The following is a 23,690-nucleotide window of genomic DNA, read 5'->3' on the forward strand; positions in this document are numbered from 1 at the left end:
AGTCTTTCTGTAGCTTCGGTGCGCTGTAGCAAATACTAGAAGGTGGAATGTGGATTTTCTTAAATCAACTAAAGATAGTTGTCCAATATGTATACTGCTCTCTCTGTAATGAGAAATTTTCAAACATCCATAAGAGTAGAGAGAAGAGTACAATGAACCCCTATGTAGGCATCACCAGCTTCAGCAATTATCAGCTCGTGCCCCGTCTTGGCCACCACGGTTACTGGTTACTGGATTGTCTTAAAGCTGCCCCCAGACATCGTATCATCTCAATCATAAAAACTTCAGTGTGTTTCTGTAAAGGATAAGGACTCTTTTTAAAATTACTTTAATACCATTTGCACACCTAAACAATTCTTTAATATCTTCAAACATCCAGTCAGTGTTTAGATTGCCCAAATTATCTGATAAATCTCTCTCTTTTTATAGTTGGTTTGTTTGGAATCCAGCCAGGATCCACAGGTTGCGTTTGGCTGATAGGTCTTTTCACATATAACAGTTCCCGCATCCTCTTTTTTTTTTAATCTTGCTATTTGTTTATTAAAGACATTGGGTCGTCTCTCTTGCAATGTTTTCCCCGGTTTTTGATTTTACCATTTGCATCTGTAAGCTGGGAGGAAGCCTAGAGGCTTGATGGGATTCCGGCTGGATCTGGAGACAAGAATGTTCTGCGGGTGGTGCAGAGCCTCTGCTGATCTTGGGGCAGGAGGCGCGGGCACCTGGGATATCAGGTGCTCTCAATTCAATCCTACATCTTTTTTTTTCCTGAGGAAGATTGGCCTTGAGCTAACATCTGCTGCCAATCCTCCTCTTTTTGCTGAGGAAGACTGGCCTTGAGCTAACATCCGTGCCCATCTTCCTCTACTTTATATGTGGGATGTGTACCACAGCATGGCTTGCCAAGCAGTGCCATGCCCGCATCTGGGATCCGAACCAGTGAACCCCCGGGCAGCCAAAGTGGACCGTGCTCACTTAACCGCTGCACCACTGGGCCGGCCCTCAATCCTACATCTTAAAGCTCCCTAAAGGCTAGACTCATTATCTCCTTGAGGGTTGCAAGATGTGTCTATTAAAACTCTGGGATTCCTTCTTTATTTACTAGAGGAAACTGCTCTATAAAGAGCTTTCTCTCATCAGCTATTGGTTTATCTTGAAATTCAGTCTGCACAGGAGAGGCAGGATAAATCTTTCATTCTTTACCAGTTTTCAGCATAATTACTATTGGGCCACTCTTTGCTTCTAGGAATTTCCAGGGGAGAGGATTAGGATGTGTATTTTTTAAGGAGAAAATAGTCGTGAGTTTATACTGCTATTTCCAATTCAAATTCAGGACCACCAGGGTTTTACATCTTGGATTTTGTATTTGAGTCTCTTTTATGCTGAAAATCTTGGTTCCTAATGATATTAACATAATTATATTCACTGTATGTGTGTGTGTGTGTGTGTGTGTGTGTGTGTAGTCTCAAATAATAAGAATAACACTGATAATTGAAAAGAAGATTTTGGGGGCAGTTTTTTGTCCTGACCTTATCACCGTGTTGTTGGATAACCCGGGTCATTCTCTGTGGGATTATGTCAACAACATGGTGTGTGGTTACAAGCATTTGTTGCCTTTCATCTCTATTTTTACTCCATTTTGTTTTACGGTTATGTAAAACATTTATGTGGTTCCAAAGTCAAAATAGCCCCTAGCCATAATCCTTCCTGGCAGCATGGGGCCTAGCACATCAAAGACACTCTAATATTCGCTGACTTTTACCACCCATGATTGATCTATTCTTTTCTTTTTTTTTTTTTTTTTTTGGTGAGGAAGATCAGCCCTGAGCTAACGTCTGTTGCCAATCTTCCTCTTTCTGCTTGAGGAAGACTGTCATTGAGCTAACATCTGTGCCAATCTTCCTCTGTTTTGTATGCGGGATGTCACCACAACGTGGCTTGATGAGCCGTGTGTAGGTCCGCCTGTGGGATCTGAACCTGTGAACCCTGGGCCACCACAGTGGAGTGTGCCAACTTAACCACTACGCCACCAGGCTGGCCCCTGATTGTTCTATTCTAAGTCATCCATGGAGTGGGAGGTGGCTCCCACCAAGAAAGCCAAAGGCCTGGTAAGGACCAGGGTTTGCCCTAAAATTCACCTTTATTAAGTACTTGTAGGGTGGCTTTGCAAAGGAAAGGTCTAAAGGCATATTTCAGGATCTCTGATATAAATCCTCCTGTTACCGAACCAGGTTCGTTTTTGCCCGCTGCCCATAAGCGGAATCACAGGAACTATGAGATTGCAGCAGAGAGAGGATTTAATCACAAGGCAGCCAAGCGAGGAGGTGGGAGAAGGAGTCTCAAATCCGCCTCCCCGAAGATGGGGACTCAGGGATGCTTACGGGGAGATGAGGAGCGGTGAGGGAACTGATGATCTGTGCGGCGTAGTCAAGCTTCATGGCTCTTCATCGGACGCATGTTCACAAAATGCTGGCATTAGCAGGATCTGAGGGTGCAGTTTTCAGCCCTTTGATGTCAAAAGGTCACTTAGGCACCTGCGCAGGCCCATTTGATAGGTTGGTGGTCTCAACTGGCCTGAACCGGACAAGGGGGTCCTAATACCTGAAAAACAGCTCAAACATCCATTACTGTGGTAAGCCAGGCACCAGGGAGATGCTGTTTGTAGCAAGCTAGTGAGAGCTGGATAATACACTACCTAAGTAGCGTGGTTAACAATGGGTGGGCAAGCAACTAAAAGCTATAATTAGTAATTGCAAAAAAAATACTTTAGTTACTAGCTACCTAATCATTAATGGCTGTTTGCTGGTTTCACTCCAGCTTCACCCAGAGAAGCTGGTCATAAACTGGCCGGGCAGGAGTGCCAGAGAAGAGGAGGTGGCCCCCAGCTCCAGTTCCACCCAACTCTGAAGCTCGCCTCTTTTTTCTTTTTTTAATTATTATAGAGACTCTTAAAGTTTATTCTCCTTTAAGAAATGATATTTTTCTTTTTTTATTGAGATATAATTGACAAATTAGTTTCAGATATACAACATAATGATTCGCTATATGTATATATTGTGAAATGATCACCACAATAAGTCTAATTCACAGCCTTCACCACACGTCATTATAAAAAATTTTTTGTTGTGATAAGAACTTTTAAGATCTACTCTCTCAGCAACTTTCAAACATGCAGTACACTATTATTAACCATAGTCACCATGCTGTGCATTGCATCCTCAGGACTTATTTAGTTTATAACTGAGAGTTTGTACCTTTTGACCCCTTTCACCCATTTGCCCCCGCCTCTGGCAACCACAAATCTGTTCTCTGTATCTATCTGCTAGGTTTTTTGTTTTCATCTTTTAGATTATACAAATAAGTGAGATCATACATTATTTGTCTTTCTCTGACTGAATTATTTGAATTAGTGTTTTCTTTTTCTCCAGATAGATACCCAGAAGTGGAATTGCTGGATCATATGGTAGCTCTATTTTTAATTTTTTTGCAGTATCTCCATTCTGTTTTCCATAATGGCTGCACCAATTATGTGCGTGAGGGTTCCCTTTCTCCACATCCTCTCCAACACTTGTTATTTCTACCCTCCTCTTTCTTAAGACTTTCTCTTCCATCCCTGAGTTTTGCAATTTTTTCTTCATCTCCCCAGCCTCCCCTCCTCCAGATGCAAGAGTCCTTTGTTAATGTTCTAGCACAGAAGACATTACTATGGCTCACAGCCAATGACTATTAACTACAATTTTAATGTGTCATCACTCATACAACACCTGAAGCATCTGTCACCTTCAAGGTTACTTCCAAATCTGGTTTTGACATTTCTGACCAAAAAAAAGTGCAAAGAAAATATTCTCGTTATTAAAAACTGGATTCCCTCATTTCTCCACTGTGAAGTTACAATTTTAACCTTTGTAATTAATCAGTATCTTGTAGGAGGTCTTAAGTGTTCAGTGGAAATGGAAATTAAATCGTGTCACTTCCCTGCTCCCATCTTTCCAATGGCTTCCCATCCCACTCAAAACAAAATTCCATGTCCTACCAAGAAACAAAAAACCCTACTAGGGCCCTACCTGTTCTGGTTTCTCACTTCTCTATTTCGTTTCCCATGGCTCTCTGCCTGCTCTGTGCCACTCTAGTCACCTGCTCTTCTTGCTCCTCCTCTAATATACAACATTTATTTCCACCTCAGGGCATTTGTATTTGTTGATCCCTTAAGCTCTCATTGGGATCTTTGCATAGTCTGCTCCCCGATTGCATTCACGTCTCTGCTCACATGTCCCCTCCTCAGAGGAGCCTTTCTGACCCTCCTCTTATTACTCTCTACCCCCTTACCCTGTTTAATTTTTCTTCACACCATTTATCGTTAGTATTATATGTTCGTATAATATATGTTTATGTGCACTTGTTAATTACCTTCACTAGACTGTAAGCTCGGTGAGAATAGAGCCTATATTGTACTTGGTTCTTGCTATAGCCCCAATGCCTAGTACAGCACCTGACACATAGTCGGTGCTCAATAAATAGGTGTTGAATGAATGAATGAATGAATTTATATTCATATGTTCTACAGTGCTCTTTGACATACACAATCAACATCACCCCTACGCAAATAACTCCCAAATTCATATTTCTAGCTATATTTTCAGGCTTACAACTCCAACTTCTTAGGGGACATCTTCCATCACTGCCTCAAGGTCAGCATGTCCCAAACAATCCAGATCAGCTTCTACTCATGACCTGGACATCTGGCCTCCAAGGCTTTTCATTCCCTTGTCTTCATGCTTCATATTCAACCGGCAGCAGCATCGGCTGCAGTCATGCTGTGCAATGGCTCTCACTTCCGTCCCTGCCTTTTAACGTCCCCTCTCTCTCCTTTAAGGGGTGTTATTCTCACTGTAACCTGGTCATAGAAGTGGAAGAAATCAACAAGGTCTCTCAGTCCAGGCTCCTGCCAGGCCCCAACTCCTTTTTCTAGCCTTCTGACAGCTGGTCATGCTTTGAACTTCTGCTTTGAATACTTTTGGTGACACTGCAGGGAATGATCTCATTGGACAGTTCTCATTGTTAGAAAATTCATTGTTATACTGAACTGAAATCATTTTATTCACACACACACATGCATACAATAGCTCTTTCTCCTGGAACACGATAGGCCTGAAAATGTATGAAGATGTACTTAGTCCTCTGTGGTTTTACTGTTCATTCAATTTTCTCCCTCCCGACAGGATTATACTTCACTCTGTTGAACTCAGACAAGGTTGGGTAACTAGCTCTGGTCTGTGGAAATTGAGGAAGTGACATGTGTCACTTCTGCATAGAATCTTTGAGAGCCAGTTTAAATTATCTCTTTTCCCTCTAACATGAGACAAGCTAAGTTCCTGACAGAGGCTGCTCCATCAGTCTGGGCTCCAGAGTGAGGACAACATGGATCAGAGCCCCAGGCAAGCCATGAGGGACCTTTCGTATGAACAAGGTGACTTGAGTCACTTCAAATTCTTGAAGTGACTGAAATGTGGAGGTCGAATGTTAACAAAACATAACCTAGCCCACCCCAAGTTTGTCTCATTTTTTCCTAACTCCTTTAATCATTCTTCACAAGTCACAATTTCAGCCCCTCGCTATTCTGACTACTGTCCTCTGGATTCCAGCCATTTGTGTCATTATCCCCCTTAAAATGTGGAGCCCAAATCTGAACCCAGTACCCCAAATGCAATCCCACTATCAGACAACCAGCCCTCTAACTTGGGAACTTCTCTGAATAGAGCCTAGAGTTGCTTTTGTGTTTCTTTGTGTGTGTTTTTATCAACCGTGTCATGCTGCTGCTAACTCATGTTGAGCTTGTGAACCAATAACTAGAGCCAAAGGTTTTTCCCATTGATCTCTCAATATTTACTTGGGGAATCGATTTTTGGATCCTAGCTCAAGTAAAAAGGGCAGCATTTTACAACTGTTACACGATCTCTTAAAGACAAGTTAGCAGCAGAACTATTTATAGAAACCAGATGTTCTGTATTTTGGCACCGACCATGCTGTTAATCATCATCCTGTATACTGAGCGAAGCCTGCAAAGTTGCAGTACCGGCAGGACTCGGCGCACGGTAGGACTGGCCTGTACGATTTCCAATCGCGCACGGCTAATCTGTGGCGCAAAATCTAAGAAAGAGGCGCTTTTCCCGCGGGACCCTGGAAGGCGGGCCCCACTTTCCCACGCAGGCGCCTTCAGGTCCCGGGCTCCTAACCCGCCCACTGCGTGGTGACGAAAGGAGCCCTCAGCCCCGCCCGCGCTGGGGCCGACACCCAATGGGCGGCCGTGGGCCCTTTGGGTGGGCGGGGAACGCCTTGGGAGCCGTCCTGGTTGGCCCGCGGCCCGGCGCGGCGCATGACGTCTCTCCGTCTCCGTCGCGCCGCGCCGAGGTTAAGGCGTGGCGTCCGCTCCGGGCGCCTGAAGGAGACTTGGAGAGGCCTGGGTAGCAACTTTTAGGTCGGTGGGAATTGCAGCTGCCGTCCCTGCCCGCGCTCCATGAGGAAGATGCTCGCCGCCGTTTCCCGTGTGTTGTCGGGCGTCGCCCAGAAGCCGGTGAGGCGGCGCGAGCGGGGCCGAGGCACGGCCAGAGGCGGGAGGTCCGGCTGGGCCTCGCGGCGCGCGGTGGGGCGCCGCCCAGAGCGCAGTGGGGCGCGGGGAGCTACAGGCCTTTGTTTTACCTCCGCGCCGTGCGCTCGGCTCCTGGCCCGGAGGAGCGGCCGCGTGGCCCGACGGGGAGGGGCAACTCGGCAGGGTGCGCTTGGAGGTCAGCGCGGGCTGGGCGCCGGCCGGCCTAGCAGGGGTGCCTCAGAAGCGCCCCTTCGGTCACTGCGGAGAGGAAAGGAGCCCTAGGCGCCCTCGAGTCTCCAGTTGTCCCCCTTCCCGGCCCGCTCATTGCAGATCTTCCTAACTTTACTCCTCTCGGCCGAGAGGCCGTGTATGTCTTAGCGTGGAATTCGGAGACTGAGCGGCTCCGTGCAAACCCCAGCCTAACGGTTTACTAACCCTATGACTTTGGGCAAGTTGCATTTTTTTGGTTGGTTGTTTAACATCCCCGTGCTCAGTTTCCTCATCTCTAAAATGGAGATGATAAGAGCACTTACACCCTGGGGTTGTTATGAGGCTTAAACGAGTGACACACATGTAAACCTTTCCAGATAGCACCTGGTACCTAGGAGGTGCCAACTGCGCTAATTGTTATTTGAGTGTCCATTTTGGTGTATATTTGTTGAACACCTGCCCTCGGCTCTGTAGGGGCTTCAGAGCCAAGCTCCCCACAAACAACCTAACTCCCCTTTCCTTCCTCAGCGTGGAGCTTTATCTTGGCAATCAATTAAAAAGCAGCCAAGCAGAACGCAGAGAAGGCCACCCTCCCGCCTACACGCACACGCTTAGAGTAAAAGTAGCTGAAGAAAACAGCGGTGGTGCTCCGAGGGTGGGGTTAGGGGTTAGCACTATTTATGGCTCCGGCCTTTAGACGTGCTTAAGGCCTGAGCTGCGAGCGTTTTGCCCTCTGGGCACTGAGAGGTAGTATCACTCCGTATAACTGCAGCCAAGCGTTCACTTGCAGTTCTGGCTCTAGTAACTCTCCCGAACTTTCGTGGCAACTCTGGGTAGTATGGGCAGAGATCATGGAAAGGTGGGAAGTGGACTCCGCTGGGAATCCCATTGACTGAAATAACTACAAACCACAATTTGATTAATCAGTTATTAGCATTTAAATTGTAGCTGGATCTACCTGGAGGACAAGCACGTTTCGCTGTTATTTATTTCTGCATATACACATGATATATCCAACATTTATTGAGGTCTTAATATATGCCAGGCACTGGGCTGTTTAATCTCCACAACATCAGTTTTTAGTTGAATGTAGGTAATAGGAACATATTTTCAACATTATACAGGACCTTAGTTCTGTATTATGTTAATCTTAAAGGACTAAATTAGAAAAGCGTTGATAGAATCAGTGATGTGCTACAGGAAAAGGCGAATTTGTGAGTTTTCAAATTACCGTCACCCCTGTGTCCCTATGAGCAGAGACAAGTTATTTAAAATTAGAGCCTCAGTCCCTCCACTGTCCAAAATACTCCTGGTTGTGTTTTCCATTCTTCCAGCAATGAAATGCATGAAATACAAATTGCACTTCATCTTCACCTCAAAACTGTGGCTTCTTCAAAAATCATATAGCCCAAATCAAATAGAAATGAATTTGGGGTTACAGTGATCTGTTAACTGGATAAAACAAGAGTGGAATATAATTTCACTCAGTCAACAATTCTTAGAGAAAAGATTATTACAGTAGAAATGGATTCCTGTGCATAACATTTATTTCTCTTATTTTTTTTTTGATGAGAGACAGTGAAAGAGTTAGTGCTCCTTACTTTGAGCCATTCCTCTTTTGGTTATTTTGCGTGTTTCTCCTGTTGCCTGTGTATGTGGCATTAATTATACTATGGCACAGAGAAAAATATTTTGAAGAATTATGTATTAACCCTAGATTAAGTGTGTCTGGGCTGAAACCCTGTTTAATAGCAGCCCCCCCCCCCCCGGAGAGAAAGCAAATCAGCGGGTTAATGTTCCCATAAATTGTAATACAGTAATAGATGAGATGTCCCCAGAGTGCTCAGTGCACTTCAGGCTCTTGGGTCTGGTGTGCTCATTCATCTGTCAGGTTTCTGTTGTGTTAATATAGGCTGCTTAGAGTGTTCAGAGTGTTTGTTTTAGAATCATCATAGACCTATACTTTTTTTTTTTAACCTATACTTCTTAATGTGAGAAAGATCATTGTTAGCAGAAGGAAAACACACTTGAAACTGTCTGTCATGGAGTGAACAAGTTTCTTGTTCCACACCATGCCAGATTCCCAGTGATTCTGGGTTTGAAACTTTGATTTGTAAAAGTGTCATTAAAATTAAGTCAATGTATCAGATGTTAGTCCCATCAAGACAGAAATGACCAGTTTCTAAGCATAAGTGATAAACAGGTTTAAGGAATTTACCTTTTAACAAACTCATGTGAATTAAAGTAGGTGTAGTATTTAATATCTTAGAGGACCTAAGTGGAAATGTTGCTGTAATTATGGTCTTCACTTCTGAGGATTTGAGAGCATCAGGGCTTACTCAGGGTTGGGCTAGGTGGAAGGCTTGGGACTTTTTTTGCTTCCTAAGGTATGCTTTTTGGTGAGGAAGATTAGCCCTGAGCTAACATCTGTTGCCAGTCCTCCCCCCACCCCACCCCACCCCACCCCCAAGCCCCAGTACATAGTTGTATATCCTGGTTGTATGTCCTTTTAGTTCTTCTGTGTGGGATGCCGCCTCAGCATGACTTGATGAGCAGTGCTAAGTCTGCGCCCAGGATCTGAACTGGCGAACCCTGGGCGGCCAAAGCGGAGCACGTGAACTTAACCACTACTCTGTCACCGGGCCAGCCCCAGCCTTAGGATGTTGTCCCACTCTTGCCTCCTTCAGCTTGCTACCCTTCAGCCAACCTACCAAACTTTCAGAAACTAGATGCTAGCACCTCCTACAGAGAGTTGAGAGTGTCTGTCTAAAATGAAAGCGGAGAGCCCACTGCACTTGTTACTTAAGTACCTGTGATTTCATCTTTGAATGAGGTTGAGAGTTTTTGAAGTTCTTATTTCACAGAAGATTAAATTGTGTCTAATTTTATTCTTTGTCTTACTGTTTGTATTTCCATTATGACCCCTTCTTTTATGAGCTGTTTACTACCAGTATTCTTTTGGCTTTTTAAGTAGTAGGTAAGATTTTTAATTTACACTGGGAGAATCTGGAATTGTTGAAGTATTTTTCATCTTTCATTTGAATGGTTTCCATGTATTTAGAAAAAGTTTTTATTTTTCAAAATTTGAATAGGTTTGTCCATAATCTCTCAAAGAGGAATCCCATTTAACAGAGAACTTTTTATGGCTCTCCAGAGAAAATGAATGATAATCTTTTCAACAATCTCAACAGTTAAACTTATGATATACTCCCACTTCTGATACGACTTTTAGTTTCTTTAACTTAACTCGGCTCCTTTCACCCATCATACAGTGATTCTTCATGTTTTTGAGATTCCTAATAATCAGATTGGGGAGAAAGAATCTAAGTAGCTTTCTGGCGTCATAGTCTTTGACCTTACCTTCCTGCTTTTTGTTATATAGAACTGTCATTGGTCTCTAGTTTTAAATCCTTCCCCAAACTGCAGTTTCTGCAACTGTATCTGGAAATTTATTTTGCAATACAAGAAATATTTCTGGCCCCATAAAATTATTTGTTAACTGCCAGAAATAACGTGTTTCACAATTGCCAAATATAACCTTTTTTTGTCACCTCGCCGTTGTCAGCCCTACTTCTTCCCAATTTTCTTCACTTATTCTTAGATATATCAAATGGACTCTCTCCTCCTCTAACTTAACTGAAGCATTTATTTGTAGTATTTAAGCTTTTTTCCTCCAGCAATGTCATTGTCTTTACTTGTTGGCTTTATCAGATAATGGTATATTGATGGGTGAAGAGATAAGTAGCTAATAGCTTTCTGCCTGTTGGCTTGTATACTTGGAGGTACACTTAGCAGGTCAGTCTTAATGAACCTTTCTCACCAAGATTAAGTCCAGAGCTAGAAGGTAAGGTAATACACTGTATGAATATATCAACAGTACTTTTTGTGGGATCCGAAGAACGTGCTTCAAGTCTCTGTGAAAGGAAGTTGTGTTGGTTTACATATTGGTATGTGAAAACGTGGCAGAATGTGGCTAAAATAGTACAATACTACTAATTGGTTAAATGTTTGTGGTCTAACCTGGACCTTAGCTATCACATAGAGTTCTTTTGCTGTGAGCAAGTATGTTCGATTGAAAGAGTGAAAGCGAAACATTTCCCTCAGCTTTATAGCCCCCATGCGGTGACAGCCACCCAAACATCGAGAAGGGGACACTTTTAGAGAACCTCTCTCCTTTCTGGGGCTTTAGGAGGAGCCTACCTAAGATGTAGGCTGTTCAAATTATAAAACATCCCTGAAGTTCATTGTTTTTGAGTCAGGGAGTGCTAAGTATCTTTTCTTTTGTCTTGAATATTTCTCATGTATTTATCTCATACTTTGAACAGTTTAAAATAATTTTCTTATACGATCATTTCATAGAAAAGTGGTTTGCCTGAAATAGGAATTGAATCATAGTTTTATTTGAAGAATAATTCTGAAAGTGAAGCTTTAGTTTGCTCCATATATCTGGTTATGACTGAGAATAGCATAAATAAACAAAGCCACAGATTATCTAGTCTCTTCAATTTGGCCATTAACTTTATCACATTCTCACTGTAATTTCTTTGGAAACAAAGTGACTAAGTGGATGGGTTTTGCCCTCTTTTTCTTTCTGCTATTTGCCTTCAGATGGGGTATGATCGTCTTTCATTGGCCAAAGTATGGATTCATTTTGGAAGACGAGATCTCAACACAGTGAACAGAATGGAAGATAATCCCATGAATATATCAGGACTGCATCCTGATAACCGATTAATAATAATAATGACTTAAAAAATAACTGACAATAAAAAGTACTGATATTTGTATATTTTGGTCTTTCAAGGCAAGCAGAGTGCTGGTGGCCTCCCGTAGTTTTGCAAACGATGCTACGTTTGAAATTAAGGTAAGAGGTGTTTTATTTTGTATTAATTTTTCCACAGGTACACTTTGATATGCAATTTTACCTTTGGAGTAGAACATGTTGATATTCATGCTTTTTCACCGTTTTCTTCCAAATGTTCTATAATCAAAGATTCAGAGAAGTTTAGCAGAAATTAGAATTTATTCTTCTTACTTAGCAGCTTGCCAGTATTTCTGGGGGTTGGGGGGCAAGCTGAAAAATTAAAGACTTACTCCAAAATTTAGAATGTGATTTGGTAAACATTTGAATAAGATTCTTAGAATGCTGCTTTGAAAGTTTGTCTTTCGCCCTATAACTCAGTTGACTTCTAGGGGTTTTCAGTGAAAGTCATCTTAGAAAGATTTCCTTCTTCCAAAACCCTATCCCATTGCACAGTGTGCTTTGTGACTTAAGGAGTCAGAAGCAATATACAGTATTTCTGATGTGCTCCTCTGCGGGTTTTTGAGTTAAATATCGGCTGCAGTGGAGTTAGATCTTAGAATGGGTTGGCAGTGTTTATATTGTGGTAACTGTCTGATCCCATTTCAGAAATGTGATCTACACCGGCTGGAAGAGGGCCCTCCTGTCACGACAGTGCTCACCAGGGAGGACGGGCTCAGATACTACAGGATGATGCAGACTGTCCGCCGAATGGAGTTAAAGGCAGATCAGCTGTATAAACAGAAAATTATTCGTGGTTTCTGTCACTTGTGTGATGGTCAGGTGAGTGGTAGTTTTGTAATAAAGCTATGTTATTTATGAATTTAAATATGGTTTGTATTTATTGGCCTTTACCCTGCTTTATGCATCCGAAAGGTTCTAGGCGGGTATTTTAGAATAAAATTGGGAATGTTGAGACCTGCTATGAAGCTTATGCTAAAGAATTTATTCACGTATCACATTGCTGATTTCCTGTGTCTTTATCACATTGTGATCACCTGTACTGGATATACTTTTGGAGGAAAGGGTTTTTGTTTTGTGGGTTTAAGCCAAGGGTTATAAATTCCAATGCCTACAGAGACCAGCTGGGTAGAATAAATGAGTGAAGAAGGCCAGCTATGCAAAAAATGGAGAATTGTGACAGGGACTGGTGGTGAACTGGAGTGGACAGGTCTCCCTGCAGGGGATGTCATGACTTGATTCCAGCCGGTTGGTGCCATGTGGAAATATGAGGCTAATGTTCTGTTGTTCGTTTCTTCAAGAGAAGACAAATCTTAATTTTCATGTGAAATTCCTGCAATATTTTAATGTTGACATCTGATTCAGGATTTTTTTTTTTTTCCAAATCATTGCACAGGCTAAGGGAAAGAGCATATCTGTGGATTGCCAGTGTGTGGCTTCTGGCTTGGCCTTACTCTTCACTCTGTTTCTGATGAAAAATAGAGCTACTTTCTGTGGTTATTAAGAGTACTGCTAGGCCAAATGTTTCATAATAGTCTAGGAAGCCTTTTCTCTGGAAATGTGTGTTGTATTGACTCATCATTGCTTCTTCCTTTAATGCAGGAAGCTTGTTGTGTGGGCCTGGAGGCCGGCATCAACCCCACAGACCATCTTATCACAGCCTATCGGGCTCACGGCTTTACCTTTACTCGTGGGCTGTCTGTCCGAGAAATTCTCGCCGAGCTTACAGGTTTGCTATTGATTTACAAAAAGGGGGAATTAGTGAATTAGATTTTCAAATCCCCTATTAAGATGCTAACCGTTAGAAGTTAACATTAAAACCTTTTTGAGGGGCTGGCCCCCTGGCCAAGTGGTTAAGTTCCCACGCTCCGCTTTGGTGGTCTGGGGTTTTGCTGGTTCGGATCCTGGGCGCGGACATGACACCGCTCGTCAGGCCACATTGAGGCAGTGTCCCACATGCCACAACTAGAAGGACCCGCAGCTAAAATATACAACTATGTACCGGGGGGATTTGGGGAGAAAAAGCAGAAAAAAGAAAGGAAAAAAAGATTGGCAACAGTTGTTAGCTCAAGTGCCAATCTTTAAAAAAAAAACTCTTTGAGTTAAAAGAAAACCCTCTCCCTTTTGATACTCAGGCGCCTCTGTTGTGCTTTTGAGTAAACTGACCATTTCTGAGGTCATCTGGCCCCTCAGGCAAAAGTTTAAAAAAGTTAGCTCTATAAAATTCAGAATAGTGTTTATCATCACTCAAGCATGCCAGCAGAAATCTAGCAATCATAGAAAGTAAATTGAGTAGAAGCATATCAATGTATGCAATTTAAATTCTGGGAATCTTCTTAACATTCCCTTTGTCTTTGTTGCCCTGACTCTTTTTATTATTATGTTTTTAAAGATTGGCACCTGAACCAACAACTGTTGCCAATCTTTTTTTTTTCCCCCAAGTTCCCCCAGTACATAGTTGTGTCTTTTAGTTATGGGTCCTTCTACTTGTGGCATGTGGGACACCACCTCAGCGTGGCCTGACGAGCAGTGCCATGTCTGAGCCCAGGATCCAAACCAGCAAAACCCTGGGCCACCGAAGTGGAGCGCATGAACTTAAACCACTCGGCCACAGAACCGGGCCCAACCCCCTGGACTCTTGAACTATTTAGTGTACTATTGTGGGAGAAGGCGGAAGATGTTTGTAACTGGCAAAAAGATAAAAAATAAAGTCTAGAGTACCATGCTAACATCTGAAGGAAATCAGTGATTAGAGCTGGAAAGGTTGGAAAAGTCAAGGACATGGGACTGGTCTGACCTGCATTATAAAAGGACCGGGAGACGAGGAATATGTTTGCAAAGAGGGATGGGTGCTTACATAATTAAATTGGCTTCTCAGTTCTAATGGTTGTGCCTCTAAGAAAATACTTGGGGTCTGGTTTTGTTTGTTTTGTATATTTGGTTTTTGATGTGTATGTGTGTGCGCTGCCATTTCTAGGACGAAGAGGAGGTTGTGCTAAAGGAAAAGGAGGATCGATGCATATGTATGCCAAGAACTTCTACGGGGGCAATGGCATTGTCGGAGCTCAGGTAGTTGAGGATGAGGATTGCATGCTTTCCTGGATTTGGCCTTGGCTCATGTCTTTACATTATTTTATACCCCAGAAACTTCCCTCTGAAGTATTTTAGTACTTTGGGGACTTGGTGTGCTTTGAAAGACCTATTGATTCTTACCCTACCATTTGATTGTTCAATAGATAGATTTGGTCATTGATTTAAAATTTTTCCTTTTAGGTATTTATGTTCTCAAGTAAACAAGAGCCTCTAGCAGTGGAGCTATACCTTCACCTTTTAATTTACATTGAAGTACATTAATTGCTTCGTCACATCCACTTCACCCTACTTCTTTCTCCCTGCCGTAGATAGGAGGCAGTTGATCAGGATCTCAGGGGCCTAGTTAGAATCCAGAGCCAACTTCTGTGCTTATGGCATCCTCCTTATTCTCATCAGTTAGTGAATAATGAAGAAGTAACAGCATAGGGGCCGGCCCTGTGGCACAGCGGTTAAGTACACACGTTCCGCTTCGGCGGCCCGGGGTTCGCCAGTTCAGATCCCGGGTGCGGATGTGGCACTGCTTGGTAGGCCATGCTGTGGCAGGCCTCCCACATATAAAGTAGAGGAAGATGGGCACGGATGTTAGCTCAGGGCCAGTCTTCCTCAGCAAAAAGAGGAGGATTGGCAGCAGATGTTAGCTCAGGGCAAAAGTAACAGCATAAAATCATAACTAGATTGTTTGGTTTACTGTCTATAATATTAAGATTCTGCTTTTTAAAAAAACAACCTAGGTTTCATCTTTTGGCTCTTTAGGATTAGGAGTTGAATCTTTGAGTGCAGAAATGTTATTGCCTAATGGTTGGAATAGAATATAATAATGATGTTACTTTACCAGTTTGTTTACAATATTGGGGGTTGGAGTAAGCAGAGATAGGGTTAAGGGAGGGAGAGTTGTGAGGGAGAGTTGAGTGTAATTTCCATCTCAGATTCTAGCCAGGAGTTAAAATCAGAGCATTAATTTCTCCCCTCACGGATTTCTGTGGTTGCTTTCTTGGTTATCCTTAATATTAGGTGCCCCTGGGAGCTGGGATTGCTCTGGCCTGTAAGTATTTTGGAAAAGATGAGGTCTGTTTGACTTTATATGGCGATGGTGCTGCTAATCAGGTGAGTATGTGTTTCTTAACTTTCTAATAACAATTAGGCTTTTATGTCCAAAGTGTTGAGTATTCAGAGGTCAGTTTGTAGGAAAGTACTGTATTGCTTATTAGTTGAAATAGCCATTCATACGGCAAGCTAAAAATTTGGTTTCATGGCCAGATTAGAGATTTACCTCTTGGCATGCTTTACAAGTGCTGTGTAGGGGTGCACTCCTGTGAGGGAGCTCTCCTTTGCTCTTCCTCAGTACTTCACAAACTGTCTGTGGTCACGGACCTTTTTACATTTTAACCCATTGCAAACCAGTTTTTAAACCATTGCTGTAACATACACAGGCATTCTCTTAGATGCCATGGCATTGTCAAATTCTTCTCATAGTTTCTGGGCCCTGAGTCTTTCTGCACTTCTGTCATGGTCCACGTAGTCACGAGTCTGTGGATGACACTCTGAGGCCCTGCTCTGGATGCTGATTCTCAGACAGTGGTTCACTCTGGTTATCCAGTGGGTAAATTTATAATAAAGCATATTTTACATGTTGATCTTTTTCCATTGTCTTCTATACCACTGCCTTGGCCTCAAAGAAGCAAGTGGTGGTGTTTGGTGTGTCACTTCTCTTAGTTGCAAAAGAGGTGATGCTTGCTACTTCCCACCACCCCCCAACACACACTCCTTTGCCTGAAAAGCTTGGTTGTAGAAGAGGCTTTCCATCCTTTGTGAAAGCTTTCTCTGCCAGGTAGAGCAGCAGCTGTTAGGGATGATGAAGTCATCCAGAGAGAAATAGCAAAATGAAACTACTTGAACTTTTTATACGTACTTCCAGGGTCAGATATTCGAAGCTTACAATATGGCGGCTTTGTGGAAATTGCCTTGTATTTTCATCTGTGAAAATAACCGCTATGGAATGGGAACTTCTGTTGAGAGAGCAGCAGCCAGCACTGATTATTACAAGAGAGGTGACTTCATCCCTGGGCTGAGGGTAAGTACCCGTGTCATGGAGCTGGGCTAAACCCTCTGGCTTGATGTTTCTGTGTGTGCCTTTGATAATCTCAGGCAATTTGGGGAGTTCTATTTTCTTAGCATGAACAGATCATATAAAATTAAAATGGTTTTAGGCAGTTTGATTTATGTTCTGCCCCATCCCGTTTTTGAACAGGTAGATGGAATGGATATCCTGTGTGTCCGGGAGGCGACAAGGTTTGCAGCTGCCTATTGTAGATCTGGAAAGGTAAGACTTTCTCTTAGGTCTGTGGGCTAGAGACTTCTAATGATATTTATCTGTCTTAAAGTTAATGCCTCCCGTGTGTCCGTTGTCGCGATTCAGGGGTAGCTGCTAATTGAGGTGTGTAAGACAGGAGCAGAGTCCAGTCCAGAGACTGTGGTCCTGGAGCTCACCTCCTGGGAGACATTCCACCTTGCCCCCATTTGGGGTAAATCTTTTCTTCTCGTGCTTCTTCAGCATTTTGCCTGTCTTCATCATGATCCTTAATCTATTTTGCCTTTTGGTTTGGTTAATCATGTGCCTCCAACTGCTCCACACCCCCCACTAAACATAAACCCCTTGAATGAACAGGTTAAGAACAATGCTCAGCACAGAACTTCTCTTGTATAATAGGCATTTAAGTTTGTTGTCTGTCAATTAAGTATTATGGTTAAAGTATGTAATCTTAGTCTTGCTGTTTTAGTCTTAAGAATCTTGACCTTTCAGTTTTAGAACAGTGAGATTGGCCTAAAAAGAGGCTTACGTGCCATCAGAGCTAGTGAAAGATGTTCTCCCTAAATCAGTGTTCCACAGCCCAGAAAGCATGCCCCTGAGGTTTACCTTTCACTGACTTCCCCTGTGTTTGGGAAGTAATGCCAATAAGATTTGGCTAGCAGTGATGAAAATGGGAGAAAGGGGGTGAAGCAGAGAGGGAAATGGCAAGCAGTGCATGACTAAGATGGCAGGTTGGCGGCAGCAGGCTTAGCAGTCTCCATCAGGACTCCCAAGACTAGAGGTCCAGGCCCTGAGTGGTAGCTATCGTCACCATCTCTCCCAGTTTCTGAAAGAATTTGTGGGATCCAACCCTGCATAGAAATGGGCTCAGTGGTTTATGATGTGTGTCAACTTTCCCAGCCTGAACAAGCCTATCTTAGAATTAGGGGAGGGTCTGGAAACCCCCTTATCACCACTCCCTTAGCCGAACCCACCGTGCTTCCATATGACTACTGGATGGCCTATCAGAAAGAACAGATGATAGTGAGGGATTGACATGGGTCAGTCAACACACTAAGCACTTTTTATGTATTATCTTAGTCTGCATAGCTGAGTGAGGTTGTTACTGTTTTACCTGTTTCGCAGATGAGGAAACTGAGGCACAGAACAGTTAAGAATACATAGCTACTACATATTACAGTCAGGATTGGAAGGCAATCACTTGGACTCCGAGTCCTCCTTTTTAACTACTATACCAAACTACCCAGGGATCCTAGATCCACCCCTCCCCTCACTGCTCACAGTTGTCTCTGGAAGGGGGCTAATGTAGCATGAGCAAGCTACCTGGTGGTGCACAGCCAGGCTGGCCAGGTTCCCAGCAGAGTCGCAGCTTTAAGTATCAGAGCTCCAGTGCCTGCCAACTTGGTTACACACTAGCCAGATGTGTGTGAAGCAGGATTCATGAAATGGGTGTGAGGTGGAAATTCACCTACCCAGCCTATCTTCAGTTCTCCCATCCTTCTATACTTTGCAGCAGACATAGAGGTTTGCTTTTAATCTTATTCTTAGAGATTATATTGTATTTTTCTCTAGTGTTTTAAAAGGATCAGAACACTGGTAGGTCATTTCACCTGTGACTGGGGGAAAAGAGTAGCCTGTTAACCCTGAAGATAAAAGCCATCCCCTCTCCCACTGTCATACCTGTTTTCTAATAGGTTTTTCTTCATTAACTCTGAGGTGTTCAAATGCAATGCTGATGAAATGGACAATTTTTTATTTAACATCACTTGCCTCTATAACATGCTAAATGCCTTTTTGATTCAAAACAACTGCAGCAGGCTGCTTTTATTAAGTTCCTGTTAAAAATCAGAAGAGAAGGATGAGACATGTAATAGCTATTAGAAATGAAAACAGGTAACTTAATTCTTGATAACTCAGCTGATTTAAATATCTTTGATCCCGAAAGGGTCTGCATTTGAGGCTAGGGATTGTTGGTGTGTTATGTCCATTGTCTCACTTAACCTTGGTTTCTGTTTTAGGGGCCCATACTGATGGAGCTGCAGACTTACCGTTACCATGGACACAGCATGAGTGATCCTGGAGTCAGGTATGGTCATGGGAAATCTGAGTGTGCTGTCCAACGCGGGTGGGCTTTGAATGGTGCTACTCACATGAAAAAGCAAAGCATTTCCACATTGACTTTTGAAGCCAGACACCAGCTGACTTCATGCATTGCATTAGCCAAGTAGTTATTTGAGTCTAGCCTGAAAGCAATGCCTCCCAGTACAGTTCCAATATAGAAAGCAGTCTGAAAATCCCTACAATATATAGTGTGTACATGTGAGCATGAGAAAACAATTGCAGAGAGAAATTGTTGCATAAAACAGGCCAGGTAGTAGAGTAGTATATTTGGGGACATTTAGCAGAGGATTGGAATTTGAAAGTGTTCTGACTGACACAGAGTGAGGCTAACTGGCACTTGAGGTATTCAATATGTTGAAATGTTACACTAGGACGATAAGAGTTTTACTTGTCACTTAAGTAACTCTGGCATGTAATACTGCAATCCCGGAGTGTGACACAATTAAAAGAAGTAGATTCAAAGTAAACTATAGTAAGCCTTTGTGTGTAGAATGGAATTCTAAGGGAAAACGTTATAAAGAGCAACTTGTATGGAAAAATAAACAGTGTAATTCTGTTTTCAAAAAATGGTAGAATCCTTGCTTTAGTGTTACATCCTTGTGCTACATCATTGGAAGTATTTTAAGGGAGATAGGAAAGGTACATTTATTTCCTGCTTAGCATACTGATGCCTCAAAGTTTATAGTTACCACCACACAAAAACCAGCTCCACTCTCCCCACACGTGTAAAATGTCAGGAGCTCAAAAGGGTAGGCCAGTTAGCACATAAAGAGGCTCCCCCACTTCCTTCATACCCTTACATCTAGATCAAAGCAGCAACTGAAAACTTGGCCCCTGTGGTCAGAATGCTAGGGAGGCCAGGTGAATTGCCAAGCTAGAGTTTTCTATAAAAGATAGAAGCATTTGGAAGTATAATTCCGCCACTCCCACAGTGACATAGGTATTGACGTGCTCTTTCGTTTCAGAAACGTATTTCACTCTATTAGCCACCAGCCTGGCCCCACGTTGTATTTCAGAGAACTGTCTTTGCTATCCTGGAACTATTCTTAGTTATAACTACGTTTCCCTCCCTGTAGTTATCGTACACGAGAAGAAATTCAGGAAGTAAGAAGTAAGAGTGACCCTATCATGCTTCTCAAGGATAGAATGGTGAACAGCAACCTTGCCAGTGTTGAAGAATTAAAGGTACAGTCATTCTCAGTGGTTTAAAAGTCGAGCTTTAAAGGTTGGCTCTCTTTTCTCAGCAATCAGGTAAAGCTGCCACTCCTGGATGAACTAAGTAAATGGAAACGTATGTATGGTATTACCACAGGACATTAATCAGTCATAGTGGCAAAGTCTATAAACCGCCCCCCCTCCCCCCCGCAGTAGCATAGTTCTTTCTTCCTAAAAATGTACCTTGGATTTTTAATTTATAAATGTTCCCTCGCCAGGGTATGTCTGTTTAAATGTTGAAGTCTGTACTCCAAAATATTCTTGTGTAGATCACTCTGTCATTTATTTAAAAAATAAAATCTTTGAAGCTAGTAGGAACGTTACAGTTATACAACAGGTTCCAAGTAGAACTAGTTGGTACCTAAGCTGCTGTTTGTTCAAAGTCTCTTGAATTGGAATCTGATTTTTAGGAAATTGATGTTGAAGTGAGGAAAGAAATTGAGGATGCCGCCCAGTTTGCCACAGCTGATCCCGAACCACCTTTGGAAGAACTAGGCCATCACATCTACAGCAGTGATCCGCCTTTTGAAGTTCGCGGTGCAAATCAGTGGATCAAGTTTAAGTCCATCAGTTAATGGGTGTCTGCACGTAATGGATGGTTACACCTTCAGTGGGCTGTTCGGCAGCAACTGTAAGGAACTCTTTGTGTTCTCAACTTTGTTCTTGTAAACTTTAAGACTAAATAGTGTGTAGATTGAGATAGTAATTGCATGCAGTGTTGTACAGTGTTGCATTAAAAGAGGTTATTGCACACTTAAGTATTTTATAAAGGTTATTTTAGATTTATATAGGCCCAAAAAAGGAACTACAGAGTTTGTTTAGCCTTACCACAAATTATTTCCTTAAAATAGTTCTATTTGATTTAGTTGTATACTATTTTAACAAATATTCTTTAGTTATACAATTCCTCGTATGCCTGTCCAACACCTTTTGGGGGGGGGGGGGTCGTGCCCCTGTCCCTCGCAGTGGCATACTTGCATTACCCAACAGCTAACAGTGTACCCATTAGTGTGCATGTTGGTGCTGGAGCCTGTTCACACTGACCATTGTTTCTCCTTAATAAAACAATATTTATTATAATGAGACAATGGGTGGACGGACAAGTAATAACTTAGTTTTCTCCATTTATACATTCAATATAAATATGAAGCTATTTTCTTAAGAGTTTTCTATTTACATTCGTATCAAACATTAAATATAAGGCATATTCTTCTCTCTTTCAAATTTAAGTGCAGTACCAGTTAATAGTAATGCATAATCCAGAACAGTGATTCCCAGCCTTTTTGTTATTTTTAAACACCCATTGTTTCACCTTTCCAGCAAGTGCTATAGGGTGGACTGATTCTTTTCATTAAAGTAAATTAAAATTCATTTTTAAGAATTCCATAAAACACTCTGGGATGCCAAAACTAAGGTTCACAAATACGGTTCTCACAATGCATACATAAAGGTAAGTTTTACTCACCTTTAAAACATGTTGATAAATAACAGGGTACAAAAAAACCGCATCTCAGTAAGGATGGTCTTTAAAACTTCAAGTTCTTGAATTGTTCATTGAACACTGGTGTTTTCCTTGTGTAAACTCAGAATTCGTGTGTATGTTAACAAAGGTGTTGGCTCTTTGCTCCCTCTGTCCCCCGGCTTAGTGGACTGATTAAGCTTCATCTTGGGTTGCTGGGGACCCCTGAGCCCCTCTTCTGTACTGGGAGACTGCAGTCCAGAGCCTGCAGAGGAGACCACCACTACGAGACAAGAGTCTTCTTTAGAGTCATAAGAAAAGATCACTTCAGAGCAACACCACAAAATACTTCTTTAGGAGCCCTTACGGCAAAAGCTATAGTATATAATTCTAGATTGGCTGTCTAGTCTTAAGTTTTTTTTTTAAGTAAAAATATGTTCCCTCCGCATATGACACTTGTGCCCCAGTAGGAGTAGGACACGGCCTTAGAGGCTGGTGGATGACACGGGAAGGAGAATGCAGGTTGCCATGTGGGTATAGCATGCTGGCATCTCGTGCGTGTCCTCACTGCGCTCTCAGCCAGCCACAGAGAGCAGAAGGCTCTTCCGTTTCCCCTTCCTACTGCTCTCTGACTTTTCCTACCTGGCCTTCAGCTTCTGCCACTTCTCAGCTTTTTCCCAACTTCAGCCTGGGAAAACTCGAGTGTGGAGTGACTTTGGGTAGTTTGTTTTGTTTTCTGACTAAGCCACAGGAAAGAGAATTCATTTCAATGAAGGGGTAAAGTTACCAGCACTTTGTTTCCTACTGCTTTATTTAAAAGCCTAATCGCACGGGAAAAAGTCACTATCTATTACTGTTTTGAGACTATTCTTACCGTAGTCTAAGGTATCTAAGATCCTCCTTAGTGATGTCATTCAGAATATCAGAAAGTGTATAACCCTCTTCAACAATCTGAAACAGAGATCAAATATGTAAGAGCCAATAGCATAGGAATAATCGCATAGGAGTGGTTTTTGGTTATAAAGTTACCTTTTCAATTGTATTCGCATCCGCTCCTTGCAGCTGCAGCCAGTCTACAAGCTCTTTATCTGTTCTCTGCCCAGAGGACCCAGGAGGGGATGCTGAGGTCTCTGTAATATCTGTAACGATCAGAAATTCGTTTTGTTGCATATTAATCTGTAACAGTAAAACTCCTCAAAACTAACAAGTTGATGAAATAAACTATTCCAGAATGTAAATGTGAAGAGGAAATGAATTAAACCTGTCTCAGCTGCTCGAATACACATTGCACAACAATCCATAGTTCTTGGATTCACTTTCCAGAGATTAAAATAATCCTTACCTATGATAGCTTTAGTTGGTTTGAAATTTGATATATTTGTCTACCATTTTAAATGCTTATTCCCTAGTCTTTAAAATGACTTTTCTTAGGAATCACATCCCTGACTGCATTGGAAATCAAAATGATGAAATAGGCTTTAGTGGTGAGATTTTTGTGTCAGAGCTTATCCATTCTGCATTCCAAGAGGCAGCTGTAGCCCTTTTGTAAATGGCACAAAAGGAATAAGGCAGGTTTACAATTTATGCAGTTAGACCAGCCTTTTTAGGTATGCAGCGCTAGGAACTTTGACAAGCACAGTCAAGGAACCCACCGCTACAGTCAAGATACCGAAATTTCCATCACCCCAAAAAGTTCTTGTGGCCTGTTACAATCAATCCCCTCCCCATTCCGATTTGGGTTTTGTCTCCATAGTTTGGTCTCGTGTAGGTATTCTATATGTATGTAGCCTTTTGAATCTTTCACTTAGCATAATGCATTTGCGATTCTTCTGTGTTGAATGTACCAGTAGTTCCTTTTTATTAACGATTAGTAGTCCAGATACCAGAGTACTTCCTGGTTTAAAAGAGAATAACCTCAACTGTGTCAAGGCTGAGAGAA

General features: G+C 42.4%; 2 protein-coding genes across 3 annotated transcripts in view; one reads left to right on the plus strand and one right to left on the minus strand.

The window, feature by feature from the left end:
• Nucleotides 1-6,312: 6,312 nt before the first annotated feature.
• Nucleotides 6,313-22,989, plus strand: PDHA1 (pyruvate dehydrogenase E1 subunit alpha 1). Of its 2 annotated transcripts, XR_001377896.3 has the most exons (12): nucleotides 6,340-6,568; nucleotides 11,598-11,657; nucleotides 12,204-12,377; nucleotides 13,158-13,284; nucleotides 14,533-14,624; nucleotides 15,660-15,752; nucleotides 16,564-16,719; nucleotides 16,897-16,968; nucleotides 18,975-19,042; nucleotides 20,154-20,262; nucleotides 20,703-20,923; nucleotides 21,939-22,989. XR_001377896.3 is itself a non-coding variant. In XM_001492157.7 (11 exons), exons 1-11 carry the CDS (start codon nucleotides 6,512-6,514, stop codon nucleotides 20,865-20,867), a joined length of 1,173 nt encoding a protein of 390 aa, XP_001492207.2. In that variant the 5' UTR covers nucleotides 6,313-6,511; the 3' UTR covers nucleotides 20,868-22,989. The 2 variants fall into 2 exon arrangements, 1 of the variants encoding a protein (XP_001492207.2); XM_001492157.7 differs by having other exon boundaries at nucleotides 6,313-6,568; nucleotides 20,703-22,989.
• Nucleotides 21,947-23,690, minus strand: part of MAP3K15 (mitogen-activated protein kinase kinase kinase 15) — a 124,151-nt gene continuing 122,407 nt past the window's right edge. Inside the window, exons 27-29 of the mRNA XM_023634219.2 lie at nucleotides 22,781-22,890; nucleotides 22,626-22,702; nucleotides 21,947-22,034 (exon numbers count right to left, since the gene is read on the minus strand). Coding sequence (XP_023489987.1) covers nucleotides 21,947-22,034; nucleotides 22,626-22,702; nucleotides 22,781-22,890 — 275 coding nt within the window. The remainder of the gene's footprint in view (nucleotides 22,035-22,625; nucleotides 22,703-22,780; nucleotides 22,891-23,690) is intronic.

This window comes from Equus caballus, chromosome X (assembly GCF_041296265.1).
Source record: "Equus caballus isolate H_3958 breed thoroughbred chromosome X, TB-T2T, whole genome shotgun sequence".
Lineage (NCBI taxonomy): Eukaryota > Metazoa > Chordata > Mammalia > Perissodactyla > Equidae > Equus > Equus caballus.